The sequence below is a fragment of the Eulemur rufifrons genome, chromosome 2 (genome assembly GCF_041146395.1).
Source record: "Eulemur rufifrons isolate Redbay chromosome 2, OSU_ERuf_1, whole genome shotgun sequence".
Taxonomy (NCBI): Eukaryota; Metazoa; Chordata; class Mammalia; order Primates; family Lemuridae; genus Eulemur; species Eulemur rufifrons.
The window spans coordinates 103,175,336-103,193,966 of NC_090984.1; the positions used below are offsets into that span (position 1 = coordinate 103,175,336).

The window sequence follows — 18,631 nt, forward strand, 5'->3', positions numbered from 1 at the left end:
TGGGTTGAAATCACCATCTCCACGCACCCCTTGTACCAATGACTGAATTGCTCAGTCGGGGGAGGGGAAGAACTTTGAGGAAGTCACACACAAACAGCACACCACACCCTGAACAGGTCCTGCATCATCTTTAACAGATGCAGGAGAAGCTGGCTCCAGGGTCCTGGTGAGGCTCCTGGTGAGCTTTTAATTGTCTCCTTCATTCTCCAGCAAGGCTTCTGGGCCTCTCTTGGCTTGTCACTGGGCTGCTCAGGAAATGCAAATGAGTGTTCACTTAAGCAAAACACAGAGAAGGGCAGTGAACCGCCACAACAAACAGCCCAGGGTACCCATGGCCCGATGACACAGTGACATGCATGGATTAGAGTGTGTTTTCAGTAATGGTCCCCTGGGCTCCAGCAGGCCAAGAGAGGCCAGAATAACTTCAGGTGAAAGCCTTTTTTTGAAGGATATCCAAGTCGATGCTTGTCTTCTCAAGGTATATTTAGAAGTATTGTGCCTTCCAGCCTGTGTTGACTTTATTCTTAAAGCATTTATAAGCATCAGTCGTGCTGCGAAGCTCCTAGCTAGTGAATTACTAACATTGCTGGTTGTATGCGAGGTTAGGCCACAGTGATGATGTCACTTCTGCTCAGCCCATGGTCAGGACTGGCCCCCTGGCCTGCCGACCACAAGGGCATTGGGAATTGGGGTGAGCACACACTGAGTGGTAGATATCTCTGCCACACTGGTTTTTTGTTTTTATTTAATAATTCAAGGGAAAAGGGGTTCTGGGACCCACAGGGTCAGAGTTGAGCAGGCACCAGACAGCACAGGTCAGCCCTGGGGTAAGTGCTATTTTGGGAACCTTTGAAATCCTCACACATGTGGTCCTTATCACTCAATTTTTCACTCTTCCTTAAAAAAAATTTGTATTCTCAAAACCTGATCATTTCCCTTCCTCCTCAGAGTGTTAAGATTCCCAAAGCTCACCAGACCAAAGCATTGTCACTGTTACTTCAGGGCAACAAATACATTCAACACGTTTATGTCCCAGGTGCTGGCTGAGCTGTAGGGTATGAAATGGTGGCTGAAACAGACACGGTCCCTGCTTCTAGTCTGGTGGGAGGGTACAGTGATCAACAGTTAGTCTATTGTGCCTTTGACAGTTTTGGTCTTACTGGATCTTATACATCCAAAGCCAGGTGTGCAAACCTGGACAAGGTGATGCGCCCTGCTCCACTTTTACTTTTGTTCCAAAGATCAATGCTTTGATAACCTTTGGGGCTGGCAGCCTTTGATTAGGGCAAGAGCCCTTAATGTGAAAGTATTAAGCTGAGAACAAACACAATATATTGAAATAGGCACAATATATCGGTTAGATGATAAGTCCACCCCAGCAACACCCATGCACACTAGGAAGGCATTCTCAGAAGGGGATTATCCTGTTCAGGACTCACCACACTCACTTCCCAGCTCCCCCGCAGCAGCACCTGCAGACGCTTTCCTTGGGCTTCCCCCAGCTACTGCCAGCAGATGCAGCACATGACCCCTCGCTGGCCTCACCCTAGTCCTGGCCCTGGCAGCACCAAACACTTGTTGAGGCCCAGGGCCTGAGAAAGATACATGTGGTCCCTGGGCTTGGAGCCTTGGCATCTGAGCCAGGAGTCGTGACCCCCAGGAAAAGTAGTGCCTGGTGCCCAAGGCGAATGACAGACCAGAGCTCAGCCTTGGCACATGGTGGAGCTCAGATAAACCGAGAGGAAGGGGAACAGCGTTTTAACCAAAGGACAGAGCATGAGCAGAGGCATTGTGGGCTGGAAATGTGGCTGCAGAGCTTGATCTGGCCTCTGTGATCCCAGCAATTACATAACCTCTGTGGGCCTTGTGTCCTCATCTGTTAGGTTACTTACTATCAGCTGTAAAAGATTGTGCTTTAATGTAAAGTGTCTAGCACGTGGCCCCCCGCATGGTGGGTACTCAGAAGCAGTAATGATAAGATTGTTACTGCGATGAATCATGCCACTGGAGGAATGCAGATTGGGCCTGCTGAGCTGGCCTCTGTCTGAGGCCAGCCTCCCACTTTGTACTTACAGGCAGTGAGCAGCAAAGCAGCCGCGCCCCCTGCCTGCCTCTGGCACCCTGCTGCACCCACAACAGAGCCCCGCCTCAGTACACACCCTGCAGAATACCTGCCAAGTATGCTCGCCAGCTCTCCCCGGCCAGTCCCAGGCCTCGCCCCTTTAGAGCTGCACAGCCAGTGGGTGGGGAGCTGTAGAGGAACCTGGAGTACTGATTGTCAGCCCCACCCTAGCCAGGATCCTTAACCTCACACCTGGCCCAGCCCCCTAGCTGGTGACTCAGCCCCCAGTCTCCTGTACAATCTGTCCTGCACACCTGTACCAGGTGAACTTCCTCACCCCCCTTGTGCTCACATTACACTGCCCTCCTCAGGCACCCCCGCTGCAGCGGTTCTAGCCTGGGCTGCAGAGCACAATCCTGCAGGGAGCTCTGCAGAATCCCAGGCCGATTCTGCAGTCGTGAGAGCTCGGCGCCTCCCAGGAAGAAACGCGGTGACGCTGGGGGCTGCCCCGTCCTCGCACTCCCAGAGGCCCATTCCACGGATCAGACCAGTTCTCCGCATTTTACGGATGCGCAGCCGAGTCTGGGGTGAGACGGCCGTCGGCAGCACGCGGCAGAGACCGGGCAGTCCCTCCCGTCCCGGGCGCGGGCGCCCCCTGCCGGCGCGCTGGGGAGGCCACGGAGGGCGCAGCCCGAGCCCGGCCGCCGCCAACCCTGCGCTGCCCTCGTCCCGCCCTGGGCGGGGGCCACGCAAATGCTTCCTGACGTGCGCGGGGGTCTGAGGAGTCGTTCCAGGGGTTTTGTGGTCCTCGGAGTGCACCGCTGTTACCTGTAATTCGTTTTTCTTGCCCGAAAGCGTTGCTAATTAAGTCCCTTCTCGGGAGAGCTGTCGCACCCCTCCCCGGCCCCGCGGTTTATTAATTACCCGGCACGTGCGAGGGAATTCGCCTCGCTGCCCCTCGGCTGGCCGCCTCCTCGGCTTCCTTCCTCGGGTCTCACCGCTCTCTTTCCTCCTGGACCAAGAGACCAGTCCTTACAGTGTGAGCAAATGCAAGAACATTCCTTCCCCTGCAGCTGGTGACCTCTGCTGCCTGGAATCCATCAAAAATCAGATGCGTGTCTTTTCACCTGCCCTGTCTTTCCAGCTCTGAAATCATGTCTCCCCTCTCCCCACCGTCCACAGCACCATGTGCTGGGCGGGTGTGCCGAACTGGGCCCCGTGGCTTATGGAAGGCCACACGGCCCACCTAGGGCACAGTCAGGACTAGCACTGAGCTCTCCTGAAGCTTGGCCTTGCAGGGCTTGCAAACTCAGCAGCCTCCAGGGGCCACACGGTGGGGCGGGGTGGAATCTATGGCAAAGTACCCCATGCTTGCCCCTTTGGGGGTCATTAAAACGATGTGCCCCATTGAGGGCCAAGGGTGTGCAATCCTTGCCAAGTCTGAGAGTGAATCCAGTGTTCAAGGAAGGTAGAGACCTGCCCAGGGCCACACTGAGACCAGAACCACTGGGCACTCTGGATTCACAGTGTGGTGACCTTTCCAGGATGCGGCTTACTGACTGGGGGCTGGTGAGTGCCCTGCTTGGTTCTGGGCACCACCCCCTCAGCCAGGCCTAGTCCTCGCCCCCCGTCCCACGCCTCCCTGCAGGGCCCCCTTCCCCACAGACTACTTCATGCCTTGGACACCACCCTCCCCTCCCCTCTATCTAAAACCCCCGTTCAGGCAGCTTCTGGCCCACCTCTCAGTTAGCCGTCATGCAGGAATTCAAGGTGTTTAGTGGCAAATGTCCCCCAGAATTTGAGGGGCTTGGGGGGCCAAAATGCTATTCTTAAGGAGATATTAATGGTGATTTCAGGCATCACAAGCAGCCAGAAGGGAGGCATTTGGGGACAGGGAGGCGGAGGAGGAGACCCCACAGGAACACTTCCCTCAGGACGGCCTCACAGTGCCAGCTCGGCTCCACTCTGCTCTGGGCTCCAGGTCAGTGCCCTGCTGCCACCTGCAGAGCTTTGTGCCCGTGCGGCCCTTTCGTGGGGAGGGGGTACCTTCACATGTGACCCCACGTCACCAGCCAGCCCCGTGGCCCCCTCTGGAGGCTCCTCTTTTCCCGTATGTCATAGAGGAGCTTTGGCAGATGTTTTTCTCCTCAGAGCCCACTTTCATTTTAAGGTCTTTGGTGCCTTCCCTGCCCTGGCCTCTGCACTGGGTGGCCGTGGAGGAGTGCTGGGCTGTGCTTGGCCTCCGCCAGCATCCGGTACCCTCCTGCAGGCACCCTGACAGCGCCCGGGAGGGCAGCAGTCCAAAAGGAGCTCAGGCCTTTTTCCTGGCTGGGCATCAGACACTCTGCCTCTGGAAGGAGCTGCTCCACCCAGTGCGACCTGCCCACAATCCTCAGTCTGGGAAGGACCCAGATACACCTGCTTTCACCTGCTGACTGTTGGCTCTGTGAAGGCAGGGGCTGGGCCTAGTTCCTGTCTCCATATCCACCAGTGCCTATTGCATAGTAGGTGCTCAATAAATGTGTTGAGTGAATGACTCAATGAATGAATGAGTGAAAACTTGACTCCTTGTTGATTTTCAGCAGGGACTTTATTGGGTGTCCAATAAAGCCCACAAGAGAGAGAGAGACTATCTAGCGTCCAGGATAGAAGGACAGACCCAGGAGTAGGCAGCCTGGGTTTGAATCCTGGCTGTGCCACTTATGAGCTGTGAGGCTTTAGGCAAGTTACACAACCTCTCTGAGCCTTTGTTTCTTTACCTGGAACATAGGGGTTACAATGAAGCCTACCTTGTAGGGTTGCTATGAGGAATAAATGAGTTAATGCAGGTGAAGTGTGTGTATGACAAGGGCCTGGCACGGAGGGAAGGCTCAGTGCATGCTGGTCGTTACCAGTGTAGAATGACTGTATCGACAATAATGTCAGTGCCACACAGCATGCTAGGGACCGGGGGAAACCAAAGGATCCCACCGTCTCCATTCCTGCCTTCCAAGGATGTGCAATGCAGCTGGGAGACAAAGCCCACAGGAGGGAATGAGTCAGAGTGACAGAGCACTGCCGAGGGTGGGAGATGGGGACAGAAACTTCCCCAGGGGCTGGCCCAGTTGAGGAAGAGCCCTAAGGAAGAGTGCAATGTGCAGAGGGATTGGAAGGGGCCTAGGCTAAAGGAGGAGGCGTGTCGGAGCCACCAGGTTACAGGGGTGGGGCTCCCCACCGGGGTGCAGAGGGCCATGAAGGAAACCGCCTTGCCAGACAGGATGGGGCACTGTACGTAATGAAAGGTCTCTCCCTACATTTCAGGGTTCCAGACTTTCCAACTCTACTGTCGCTCCTGAGAGCCATTTTGGTAGGAATGGTTTCCTCTGAGCCCCATGTGTTGAGGCTGTGCCGGACGGCAGGTGTGACAGGGATCTCCCAGAGGCCCCTTTCTGGGCCCACAGAGAGGTCCAGGGATCTCTGATGTTCCCAGTTGAGCTTTCAAGCAGCTTAGAGCTGATTTCCTGGGAAATGAACATAAATAACCCTTTGTCTTTGGTCTCCAACCTGGAGGGCCCTGTGGATCTTTTAGAAAAACTAGACATCAATGTGTGCTTGACTCACCCAAATGGGATGCTGTGAGCTGCGGTAAGTGAGGGTTTTGTAAGAAGTGGTCAGAGGAAGGAGGCAGGGTCCTTGGAGAGCGTGGCCTGAGGGCAAATTCTCCAACTGTGGCTGCAGAATATGTACTCACACCCCATCGCTCCTAAACACGGACTTGCAGTGCCCAGAAATCACCTGGCATCTCTGCCTCGGCACAGTCCCTCCTACCTCCCACCCCGCCCCTGCTTTTCTGCCTGGCCAGCTCCTGTTCATCCTGTGTGACCCAGATGTTGCCTCCTTTGGGAAGTCCACCCATGCTCTCCTCCAGACTTCCCTAACACCCTGTCCTCCCATCAGCACTCTCACGCTGCCGAACCACAACGGCCTGAAATTTGTCCCCTTCCCAGCGAGCTCCCTGAGGTCAGGTGTTGGGTTTTATTCATCTCTGCTTTCCTGGTTCCTGGCGTCGTGCCTGACATGGAGTCAGCATCAGCGAATGTTTGAGGAATGAATGGAGCAGCCTGGCCGGTACCGTACACAGACAGGAACCAGGGCAGAAGCAGAGCCAGCGTCAGGAGCAGCTGGGATACCCCCGCCCCCACCAGCAGGCCCACCTGGCTGTGAGCAGGCGCAAGGTTCTGCCTCCCCTTTAAAGCGTCTCAGATAAGGCAGGAGCAATTTGTCCTCATCCTTGTCCTCACTCCCTGCGCGTCCCTCCTTTCTCCCTGGCAGGAGGGGCTGCCTCCCAAGCATCCCTGAGAACATGCCCAGGGGCGGGGCACGAGGAGATTAGAGCGAATCTCACGAGCAATGAGGCCAGTCAGAGGACACCAGGTGCAGAGAGGAGCCAGGGCATCTGGGGGACCAAATGCATGGACAGTGGCAAGGACAATCACATTCCTAGGGAAGGAGACTGGCTAACAGCCCCTGGGACCTAAGGACTGACTCATTACAGTGGAGGGGAACATGGGTTCAAGTCTCCTCAAGTCTGTCCCCTTCCCAAAGCTCCTTGGGGTCCTGAAGCCTCGAGTGAGGCAGCTCCTACTTTGGCTAACCTGACACTGGGGCATGGACCAAAGCAGAGTACCCACTTTCTGGATGGGAATATTGAGGTACAGGGGAGCCAAGTGTGTCACTCCCACACATGGACCAGAGGCCCCCTGATCTCTCTTGCGACAGGCAGAGGGTTCTATCCCAGCTTTGGGAGTCAGAGAGTTGTGCGGCAAAGTATGACTGGCAGGTGTCCCTCGACCCCTTCCTCCACACAAGGCTGCAGAGTGGTTAGCTAAGAATGACAACATCCACTACCGACTGATAGGCCAGTGACAGAGGCTAATGTTTCGGGGGGCTCTGAACCGCAGCATCACGATTTTCTCCGCACCCCAATGGTCCTGACAGTAGTCCTCCTTTGAGGTCATGCTAATCACCTTGTCTGCACTTTCATGGCCGTCTCAGGCCCTCTCCCCTGCACTCCTGAGGCTGTGCCCCATGTCTGTGAAGTGCCTCTAACACCCTTCCCCTCTGTACCAGCCCGCAGCCACTGTCCCCACCCAGACCCTTGTTACATCTCACCCAGATACAGCATGTGCCTCCTACGGGTCCTTCAACCTCCAGTCTCTCCCACTTCCAGTCTATCCTCCAAGGCTCCACTTTCTGACGTCTAGCTCTGATCATGCTGCTCCCTTGCTGAAAACCTTCTGTGGCTCCCTATTGCCTGTCAAATTCACTCCAGGTCCCTTAGCTTGGCATTCAAAGCCCTCTCTGCTCAGGTCCTGACTCTCAGCCTTAACTCCCTCTGCCTCTCTGTAATGTCCCATGTTCCCAGGCCCCGGGCCTATTCCCTCTCCCTGGAAAGCCCTCCCTGCCCCTCTCCACCTGCTGAAATCTCATCCATCCTTCCAGGCCCTGCACAGATGGAACGCTCCTGGTCCCAACAGCTGGATGTGCGCTCTCCTTCCTCTAGCACTCCCAGGCACCTCTCCCAGCATGGGAACTCCTCAAAGACAGAGTTGCCTTATCTGTTTCCTAGCCCCACAATATGCAAAGCACAGTGCTGGGCACATCGGGAAAGTAAGCAAATGAGCATAAAAGTGGTGCATTCATTCAGTCAATATTCATTGAGCACCTACTATGTGTCTGGCCCCTGCTGGGCACCAAAGATACAACAGTGAGCAAGGCTGGTGTGGTGTCTGCCCTGTGGAGCACAGATGTGCTCTAGAACATGCTGAGGGCGAGCCACAGCTCCATGCAGCTGGGGGCTGCCTTGCTGGCTGCCCGTAGGCATGTGTTCTGGGAACGCACACCGTCACGATGCTGGTCGGGGCTGAAGGTTCTGTGACAGCGCTTTGCAGTTGTGCCCTCTCTTGGTGCAGGTGCACATCTTCACAGGCCATGCCCATTCACCTTCTCAAGGCCCACTCCCTGCAGGGCTCAGTGCTGTCCTGGCTGTCCCCAGGGCTGGGCAGCCCGGGGTCTGCAGATGTCTCAGGGGCTAGGAAGGCAGGGGGCCCTGCCCGGGATGCAGAAGCAGATGAGATGGACTCTCCTCTTCACTGTCTTCCCCACGTGCCCTCTGACATGGGGATGGGAGGGAGAGGAGGAAAAGGAGGGACAGGAAAGTTCCCAATAAGGTTTTCCATCCCTGGTCCCCATGGATCCACAAACCCCAGGACTGTGGACCTGCTACTGACCCGGCGTGATATTCACGTATTTACCGCCACACAGCACGGCCCTGACAAATCGCAACAGACACTGGCTGACGGCTGGGGCAGGTGCCAGGCAACGTCCCTTTAGGTGCTGGATTGTGGAGTGAGCCAGGCCCCCAGGGAGGAGCAGGAACAGCAGCTGGGGGTTACTCAGGGAATCTGGGCCACGGTTATTTACCAACTAGGACAGAAGTGTTTTCAGTAATTATTTTAAATATTTGAACAGCTAGTATGACTGCCTCCGTGCATCCAGCCCCGCCAGCCCTGCTAGCAACCACAGTGCCCATATGAGCATATCAAATCCAATTTAGAACCACACATTTTATTGATCTTCATGGACAATACAGGGCCATGTGCACAAATGCTACTCAAGTCCCGCATCTGGCAACCTCCCCACGGCACCTCCGACTGACCAGTCTGCCAGCGGCCAGCGCCTGCAGGTCTCCCTTTTGGCCCCTCCCCGGGAGTCGGCCTCACCGTGCTGAGCCTCCGGGAGGCTGGAGATGGCAGCGCTGGCTTCCAAGCTTGAGCTCTGGGGTCAGGAGGGAGCCCAGGCCTACACTGCCCAGGCCTTCTCCCCTCCCACTCCTGCGCCCACTGCCCAAGTATGGCCACCATTGGGGGTGAGGATGACTCCCCCATCGAGGCAGCCTCGGCTCCCCTTCTGCCCTCTCTACCACATCCTTCCCCTCCAAGTGACCTGCCCTGCTCACCAGGGCAGAGGGACCATTTTTCAGGGGGTGTGAATCATTGCACAGGTGGCAGTGACAAGGTGTCCCTGAGGGCAGGGTTCTTGTCATCCTGTCCACTACTGCATGGCCAGTGCCTGGAAGAGGTTGAGAACATAGCACTCAATAAATATATGTAGGACGGACGGATGAATAGTACGAGGGGAGTAGTATGAGCAGGTCAAGCCATTACTACGTTAGCCCTCTGGGGGCACGAAGGCAGGACCAGAGTGAAGTCCTCCCGGGCTCTGCTCAAGAACTCAGGGTGCTGGGCAGCAACTGTTGGGGTTGCTGTGCCAACTGGGGAACATTGCAGCGTGTGCATTCAGCACTGCTGCCTGCATGGATGTCATATGGCTTTGGGACCCAGTCAGCAGCGGGTATTGTGTTGTCCCCACTCCCTCATATGCCCCAGGGGTCTGACCCTCTGGGTTCCAGAACACAGCAGTGCCCCCATTCAGAGCCAGTCGGACGAGCAGGGCTAGTCTCACAATTACACCTTTATATTCTGGTCATCCCCATTCCCAGCTTAACTCCCCCAGTGTTGCCCCTCAGAGCATGACCTTCTTGCTTTTCTGTCCCCACCGCTGCCCCCACCTGACCTGGCACTGCTCCATCTCCCTGTCCTCAAATGCCAGTCCCCTCAGCCATCCAGCCAGTCCTGTCTCTCCAGAGAATCTCTCCTCAGTGGCTGGGTTGGGTCCTGAAAGTTGGCATCATGATTTTCAGACCCTTCCCATGCCCAACCTACGCTCCACGAAAGCAAATAACGCACAGCCATTTCTGCAGACCTTGCCTCTGGGCCCAGCAATCTCAAAGAGGACACCAGAATCTGGGAGTGGGAAGGGATCTCCAGGCTCACCTAGAACGACGCTGTGAGAAATCCCTTCCACAGCATGCCTGCGGATGACTGCCTGCCCTGCTGGAATAGCTCCAGTGGAGCACTCGCCACCTCCCCAGATAGCCATGCAAACATTGAACAGCTTCAGTGGCTACAATGTCCTTTATACAGGACATATATGAGCCCATTTGTCCCTCCCACTTCTCCCCCTCCCCTAAGCATCCTTCCTCTATGTTCCTAACAACACTCTTCACCACCACCCCTCTCTCTCTGTTTCTCTCTCTCTCTCTCTCACACACACACACACACGCACACGTGTCCTCTTCCATACGGCTATACAGTCACATGTCTCCTTCATTTATTGGGAACTCCCCTCTCCCTCCCCCTTCTTCATCTTCCCGGCATCTGGCAAAGGCCTGGAGGCTGGAGACTAAGGGGAAGGCTGGAAGAGTGCCAGGGAAAGGAGGCATCTAGCCAGGTCCTGGATTGGTCTGGGGTGGCCAGCTGGGGCAGGATGGACAGGGAACAGCAGCTGTGAATACCAGGCCATTGGTTGCTGTCTCCTACGAAAAGGGCCTTGAACCTTGGGGGGTGGGCAACAAGCTACTGGGTTCTCTTGCCCTCCACTGCCCACAGAGGAGTTGTGGCCACACATCCACCCTTTCCCACTTCCCCGGCAGCTGGCAGGGCTGACTCGGCTGCTTCTCACACGTGGTGATTTTAAACATTCGCCAGCCTACAGGTCCAGGGAGTCTCATACCAGCAGCAAGAATCCACTCTGTACTCCCAACACGGGGCTGAGAGGAAGGGCTCCAGCAGACAGCCGTGACGACATGAGACATGGTGGGGAGCGGATGAGCCAGGCAGAGGGGGAAAGCAGGGTCCCAAGGAGGAGAAGCGAAAGCAGAGCATCCTGACAGCTAGCAGCCACCTGGCCAGCTCGGAGGAACCCGGCATTCCCGGGTGGCCATTTTTCCTCCTTGTCTGGATCCACCAGCCCACGCTGTTCTCTATGGGTTAAAGGGCAGGGGTGGGTGCTAGGACCTTGCCAGCATGAGGCTAAAGTGAGTCATGGGTGGAGACAAAGGTGCTGTGGTCTTAGGTTCAGGAGGAGTTGAGACACACACACAGAGAGAGAGAAATGATGGGAGGGTCTGCTACTTATCCTGCTGCTTGGAGCTCTCACTTCCAACATTGAACATGGGGACCAGCAGGCCTAGCAGCCACCTCTTCCCGAAGACCTCCTGTAAGTTCTTGCGCCAGGGCCGGGCCCTCACTGCCACCCCCTTCCGCACCTGGTGGCGAGTCTGCCCCCGGAGGATCAACAGCAGCTGGTGGCAGCAGAAGCCAGCGCAGGCCAGGCCGATGGCAAACCAGAGGTAGAGCATGAGGATGACGAACATTTCAGAACCGAGGACAGCTCCTGCGGGGCGGGGGGAGGGGAAACACCACAGCCGCTTTACACCCAGGCCACGTACAGAAATGCAATCCAGGCAGCGCTTTCCGTTGGGAGGGAGGGAGATTAAGGAGATTGACGCTGCATTTTGTAGCAATCTCAGCGCTGCAGCGAGGGGAAAAAAGGATGAACTAGTTGTCTTAACTTTTTCTTATTGCTGATGGCTCCCAAGGCGAGAGGGGAAAACTGGGGACCTGGGAGAGAAGGGAAGGAAGCTTGATGGCCCCAGCAAGGAGAACACTTAGCTCCTGCCAGTAACATCTCCCTAGAGTCAGAGACGCCTCTCTCTCTCTCTCTCTCTCTCTGCTTTCTCTTTCTGGGCTGGAAGCAGGGAGAAGGGGTTGTTCTCAGAAGGAGAGTGGGGTGAGCTGAGGACCCTAAAGAGGGAGCCGATGCCTGGGCAACTGTCTAGACTGCAGCACCTTCTTGAAACTCGGGTGGGAGCACTGGCTGGAAGGGCTCAGGAAAGTGACAACTTGATGGAGAACCGGGCCCTAGTCATCAGGAATAATAAGTCACGAGCTTAGTCTCAAGGGCAGCACGGCGCGCCGACTTAGAGAATAATTTAGTCATTAATGTTAACAAGAGGACAGTGTGGCCAACAGAACATTCAGCCAGAGCTGTCCTGTCAGTCAAAGCTTGCTAAGGCTGGAAGAGGCCCCCAAGATCATCAGTTCAGCCCCCTGCCATGGGGCAGGACCTCTCCTAAGCCCCCCTAAACCAAGCACTGCCTGTTACAGATTTTAAACTTCTACTGAGTAAGAGCTCCCATACTCTTCCTCTGAGTGTGGGAGGCCGGTCCATGCCGGGTTTGACTCTCCCAGCTATGTGGACTTGCGCAAGTTTCTTAACCTCTCTTAGGTGCACTTTGCTCATCTACAAAATGAGTATGATGGTGATGATTTCATGGGGTTACATGATTCAAGGAAATTACGTACAAAGTGGTCAGCCTTCTGGTTCCCACTCAGTGTGGTGCTCCATGGTGAGGCTCATTTTATAGGTGAGGAGACTACATCCAAAAGAGGTTCAAGTTTAACCCCTAAAATCACCAAGCTCTCTCCCCCTTTCCAGGGCTTAGAGTCCTGGCTGGGCTGAGACTTTGGCAGCTGTGGTAAAGACACTTACCTTGATCGGCTCAACAGCCAGGGCAGGGGGCCCAGGAGAGAAATCAAAAACTCTTCGTAGCCCTTTGCAACCCCACGACACCCACTCCAGGGAGGTGGGGGTACTGCCTTCAGGGACCCCACCTTACAAACTATTCCACCCTTGAGAATCTCATATTCCTCCCTTCCCCCAGCCTCCTTTTGCCCCAGCCCATGTCTTCCCAGGCCTCCTCAGGCTCCAATTTCCAGACCCCTAAGGACCAGGCTTTCAAAACGTGTCCAGTAGGAGCTGCGGTAGACTCAGCAGCCAGGGAGAATGTGGATCTGATTCAGGTTTGCTCATTAGCAGCTTCCCCTTGCCTTCATCCCTAGGAGCTTTGATAGCAGTTTTTCTTGGCAAAATTGGAGACAAATAGGTCCAGCTGCCCAGGGGGTAGGAAGCTCGCTCCAGCTGCCATTTAGAACAGCCCCTCCACTGGCAGGGGGCAGCGGCGGGACAGGGCTCACAGTGGGCTGTGGCATCCCCTGACCCACTTCCTCCTTGTCAGCACAGATTAGCTTGGGCAGCCACGTGTAGGATGCAGGATCCTGGGACCATGGTGCCCTTTGGGCCTGAGGGATGCTGATGGGCAAAGATGGCCCTCGAGCTGGGATGTGAGAACATCAGAGCCGTCAAGCTCGGGCCTGCCTTGCAGCACGGCCCCAGGCACAAGCCCGGGCGGATGGAAGCTGTTTCCCACAGGGCTTTTGCTGGCACTAAATCAAGGCATGAGGAAGACCTTGCGGCCTTTTTCTGGCCCCATGTGGGAGCTACAAAAGGCTATTCTGGGGACCTGCTTTCTCTCGAGGTATTTGAAGTTACCTAGCCTGGCCGCTTCAGCTCCTCAACTATTTAATAATAGTTCTGCTTCTCTTAGAAAATCACAGAACTTTCCTAAAGGGCCTGAAAGGTCACATCAGCAGATCTCCCCTGCCCTGCTTCCCACCAAGCATCTACAATGCCTTTGGCAGACCATCACTCAGCGTCTTCTTTAATACATCCGTGGACAAGAAGCTCCCTCCCTCCCAAAGTGGGCTCATTCGAGAAGCAGCTTCAGAGAGGCACCCGCAGAGAGGCAGTGTGGTGTAGTGGAAACAGTGTGAACTTTGGAGGCCAGCAGCCCTGAGTCCGGACCTTAGCTTGGAATTATACCAGCTGTGTGGCATTGAAACAACTTAACCTTGCTAAGCCTTTGGTTCCTGAGCCTCTAAAATGGATATAATAATACCTACCTCACAGCCTTGTCACAGGATTGGATGAAATGAGATGCACACTGGGTGGCACACAACTGGTGCCCCATGAACACTAGTCCCCTTTTCCCTCCTGCTGGGCTTTCTGGTGGCACCTACCATGCTGGCATACTTACCCAAATGCCCCAACACAGGTCAGATGGTGGCATCCCCAATTCCCAGATAAGAACAAGGTTTGGAGAGGTGACACAACCTGTACTGGTCTCACAAGCCGAAAGAAAGGACAACTTCTAAAACCAAACTAGCTAGCCCCCTCCCTCCTTGGCATCAGCTGTGGAGGGCGGCCACCTCCACTTTAGAAGACCCCTTCCACTTTTAGCCCTGAGGGCCCACACTCACACCCATTCTCTGGTAGCCAATATGACTCAGATCGGTATCAGAATTGGGGACAGCTCAATGTCTGTTAAACAATTTGTGCCTTCTTACTCCCTCCGGTCCACCTGTTCCGAGCAGAGGGTGCACTCACAACCATTTGCATTGAGAACCAGAGACACAGAGACGGAAGGAGGCAGCTGAGCGGGTGGGGCACATGTCGGGGTGGGGAGAGAAGAAGGACCGGCAAGAGGAGAGATGAAAGGTCGGCAAAGGAGGAAGATGAGATAGGAGAGCTGGAGATTAGAAACGTCAGCCTCCGAGCTCTCCTAGGGGTGTGGCGAGGAGCTGAAAGACAGTGGGACGCATCCTTATGTTGGGATAGGGATGTGGGTCCCAAGGTGGGCACGGGCTGGCTCTGGTCTCCCATGAGATCAAAGCAAGAGGCCTTTCTTCCTTTCTTTCCTGTCCCCCAAACCTAGCACATATGGACAGGCCTCAAGCCCAGACTTATCTCGAATCAAACCATTTCAAGATCCTCCTTCTGGAACCATCCATTTTTATGGTTGGTGAAACTACTTGGAAAAGAAAGTGTAAGCAGGCTCTTTGGCTTTCCTCATCCTTCCACCTGCCTGTGCTCACACTCCACCCCCCAGCCCGCCCACCTACCCTCCCCCGTCCTGGTTATTTTTGTCCCAGCAGCCTATATGCCAGCTCTGGGATCCAGAAGGCCCGAGAGCTCTGAGTTCTGGGCCCAGCTCAGCCACCAGCCCTCAAGGCAACCCCCATATCTGGGTCCTCCCTGGACCTCTGTGTTCCCACTGCCAAATGGCACGAGAGCTCTGTGCCTGGGAAGAACTGGGCTGCAGCCACAAAAAAGACTGAAATGATGGCTTCCCCCAGAGTGGAGCAGAATTTTTATGAATGTCCAACCCAAGAGTCTCAAGACAGTCTTGGGCTCTCAGTGGAAGCAGGTGTGCCCTGTCTTTCTCTGTTCCTGGAAGGTCAACAAGTGAGGGAGGGAACATGCTCCAGTCTCTGGGCTGCAGAGGAAGGGTGTCAGACTGATTTAAGGACCTGGGGGCAGGTCAGAAACTGTTACCCAACAGTAGTAGGACCCCGGACAAGCCATTCAATCTTCTCTGAGTCTCAGTCTCTTCATCCCAGAAATGGAGATAAAATGCCATATACACACACATGCATGTGTACACTACAGTATTGGGAACCAAGTCAATCAGAGTCAAAGGCCAAAGGCCAGGGGGGGAGGGAGTGGAAGGAAATGAGGTGGGGTAAATTTCAAAGCCAAGCCAACTGGTAAGAATTGCCACCAGGAGCAGAGTCCTTCTAGGGCCAGGTATCACGGAGTGCTCCTTGGCATACACTATTTAAAGTGCAGTCCTCGCCAGGGCACCCAGCTGGGCACCAGTGTGACAGCCCACATGCCTGGCTTCTGCAGGTGTAAAAGCCTCCTGGAGGGTCAGATCCCACACCAGGCCGATGGCTCTGTGGTGTGGAGATGGAGCCATTAAACTCGGCTGCATCTCCCACCAGAGGTCCCCCTGCTCTGAGCCATCTGCAGGCTGGAGAACAGCTTGGTGGAGTCAAACAGTGGGCAGGACAATGGAGCTTAGCCTCCTGCTGGGGCTGGCCTGGCACCAAGTTCAATCTTATCAAGGTTGAGAGGCAAGAACTCTGGAGGGCAAAGTCCCTGGGTGATATGTGAGCAGGACTGGGGTCCAGGCAGAGGAAGGTCATAGCATAGGTGTCCCTCACAGGGCTGCACGAGGAATGGCCAGTGCCCAGCCCTGCCTGGCATGAGCAGATGCATTGCCCGGATGCCACAATTCTGTGAGCAAATGGACAGTATGATGGATGAGGGTGGTGAGGGAAAGGGGAGGAGGTTGCCAGATAAAACACAGTATATGCAGTTAATTTCCATTTCAGAAAGACAACAGCAAATTGTCTTAGTATAAGTATGTTTCATGCAATATTTGGGACAAAATTATACTAAAAACCTATGGGTTGTTTACCTGAAATTTTAATTCAGAGGGGCGCATCCTGTATTTTCACTTGCTAAATCTGGCAACTTTTGGAGTTGGGGTTTAGGGTCCGGCAAGCTTTGGGGTGGTAGGGGTCTTGGTGTGGAGCCCAACATGCCTGCCAAGGCCCACTCACCGGAGAAGAACTGGCTGATGGAGGTGGGTAGGAGCGTGAGGAAGGCCAGCGGGTGGGCGAAGGAGATGGAAAGGACCGCGGAGATGTAGGCCACGCCGGCCACCATGGAGTAGAGGCAGGCCAGGGAGGTGTAGAGGCAGAACAGGACGAAGTTGCGCATGTTCCTGCTGCCGATGCAGTTGCCAGTGAAGAAACAGTGATGGTCGTGCCTCAGGGTGACTCTGGCGCACACTCGACAGAAGTGGGTGCTGGGCGGGGGCCACGAAGGCCTTCTGGTCGAGGTCCCCTGGCAGGCGCCCAGGTCGTCTGGGGAGTTCTGGATGACCAGGACGTAATTGCCCAGGGCGTTGGCCGAGAGGAATAGGAAGAGTGCCCCGTGGAGCAGGGCGGGCGAGAAGAGCCGGGCGGCTGCGGGGTCCTCGCGCATGCTGGGCAGGAAGAGGAAGAGCTGCAGCACGAAGGTCACCAGGGAGATGCACAGGAAGTAGGCGGGGGCCACCACGTTGAGCAGCCGCAGGGCCAGCATCCTCGATTACATTCCTGCGGGGTCCCAGGGGAGAAGACTGACTGACTGACTGACTGCGGCGTCCAGGGGGCGCCCTCGGGCTCTTCCCGCGTGTCGCCCGTCGCGAGGGCTGCGCGCAAATCCACGACCCCAACCCCTGCCCCTCGGATCCCCTCTCCCCAATTCCCAAACCCCGGACGGTGCAAGCTAGAGCCCCTGAGACCGCAGTGGTCGCCAGGGGCCATGCCCTACCTCGGGGTGGCCGCTCCCTTGGTTTTGAGCGAACTCTGCGCCCTGGTGCCGCGGGATCAAGCACAGAGAGGAAGGGACCTGCTCGCAGTCCGGAGGGGCTGGGGAAGTGGGGAACAAGGCTCCGCCTTCTGTGGCTGTGAGAGGAGCCCAGGTTTGGAATTTCTGGTTCAGACCTCCCTAGGAGGAGAAAGCGGAGGATTTGGGGTCGGGGACAGAGAGAACAGCATCATTTGACCTTCTGGAAGTCCTGCTTCACCCCCGCCCCTTCTCCATGCCCTCAGCCCCACCCCACACGCATCTTGGGCAATACTCAGGGACCTCACCAGTTACTCAAGGCTCTTTGGGGGGAGGGGGCGTGCGTGTGTGTGTGTGTGTGTGTGTGTGTTTCTTTGTGTGTGTTTCCTTGTGCATGACTCTGTACGTGTAATTTATGTGCGCCTGGGTATCTGTATTTGTGTATGTGTATATCTGTGTGTACACACACGCAGCCGCTGCCACCTGGCTTTAAAAAAAAATCAATTAAAACAGTCGATACATTCACGCGCGCTCTCAGGCACCAGGTGGGTGGGGGGCGCAGCCGAAATACCTATGGCAGTGGATCCTGCTCAGCCCATCTCTCCGACGCTGGCTGCGGGGCTATTTCTTAGCAAAGAGCGTTTTCATTTGAGGTGACAAAATTAAAATCCGCCCCCCCCCCACCACCTTTGCGCCTGCCTCCCGCCCTCCTGGCGGGAGAAACCCAAACAAGCCCCATGGCGCCCAAACCCTTTCGGTGCCTACAAGCCCGCCCTGGGCGCACGAGTGGGTGCTTGGCCAGCCTCTCCCGGGGTCGACCCCGCCGCCGAGTGCGGCCCCCACCGCAACCGCACCCCACCCAACGGACCACAGCCGGGTTCCTGCCCAGCTTCCAAGCGCCCGAGAGAACTTTTCCGCGGGCTACAGAGCCGAGGGCCGGAGGAGCGAGAAAAGTTCTGGGAAGGCGGCTGCACCCAGGATGGGTGGATGCCACGGCGCCTCCGTCCAGGCTGTCCCATTAGGACGGGGCGACTCGTCACCTTGGAATCCCCTTTGCAGGTGCCAGTGCCCCCCGGGGAGCCGCAGCCACCGTGGGGAGCGCGGACCTGCCTTTGCGGCTGGGGCGCAGCGGAGGGCAAGCCTCGGATGGTCGCCGGGGGCTCGGCACCTCCCCGAGGCGTCCCCGCGGGAGGCTGCGGCGGCGCTGCCCACCAGGAGAGCCCTCGGCCTGGGGCTCTGGCAAAGCAAGTGTCTTCCCCGCGCCAGTCGCCAGGGGGGCGCGGGAGCAGCCTCCAGATGCGCCGCGGATCTGAGGAGGCGAAGGACTGGGGCTGTGGGAGCGAGGGGCGCTCGGCGGCGGGCAGCCGCAGCCCCGGCCCCGCGCGGGAGAAGGGACAGCAGGAGCCAGCCCCGCCGGCCCAGGGCGCAGGGAGCTGTCCGTTCAGCACTGGCGCCCGCCGCGCCCGCGGCCGAGGGCGGCACAGCCGGAGCCCCAGCCGGGCGGGCAGCGCGGGCGGCCGCCGGCTTCTCGGCCACTGCCTCGCGAGCCGCCCCCGAGCGCCGCCGCCACCACCGCTGCCGCCGCACCGCCGCAGAGGGGTGGGGAAA

At 56.5% G+C, this 18,631-nt stretch overlaps 1 protein-coding gene across 1 annotated transcript; it reads right to left on the bottom strand.

Moving 5' to 3' along the window:
* Window positions 1–11,072: 11,072 nt before the first annotated feature.
* Window positions 11,073–16,777, bottom strand: ZDHHC22 (zinc finger DHHC-type palmitoyltransferase 22). The gene is made up of 2 exons (XM_069465158.1): window positions 16,252–16,777; window positions 11,073–11,338 (listed from the first exon to the last, which is right to left on the bottom strand). Exons 1-2 carry the CDS (start codon window positions 16,775–16,777, stop codon window positions 11,073–11,075), a joined length of 792 nt encoding a protein of 263 aa, XP_069321259.1.
* Between the last annotated feature and the right edge of the window lie 1,854 nt (window positions 16,778–18,631).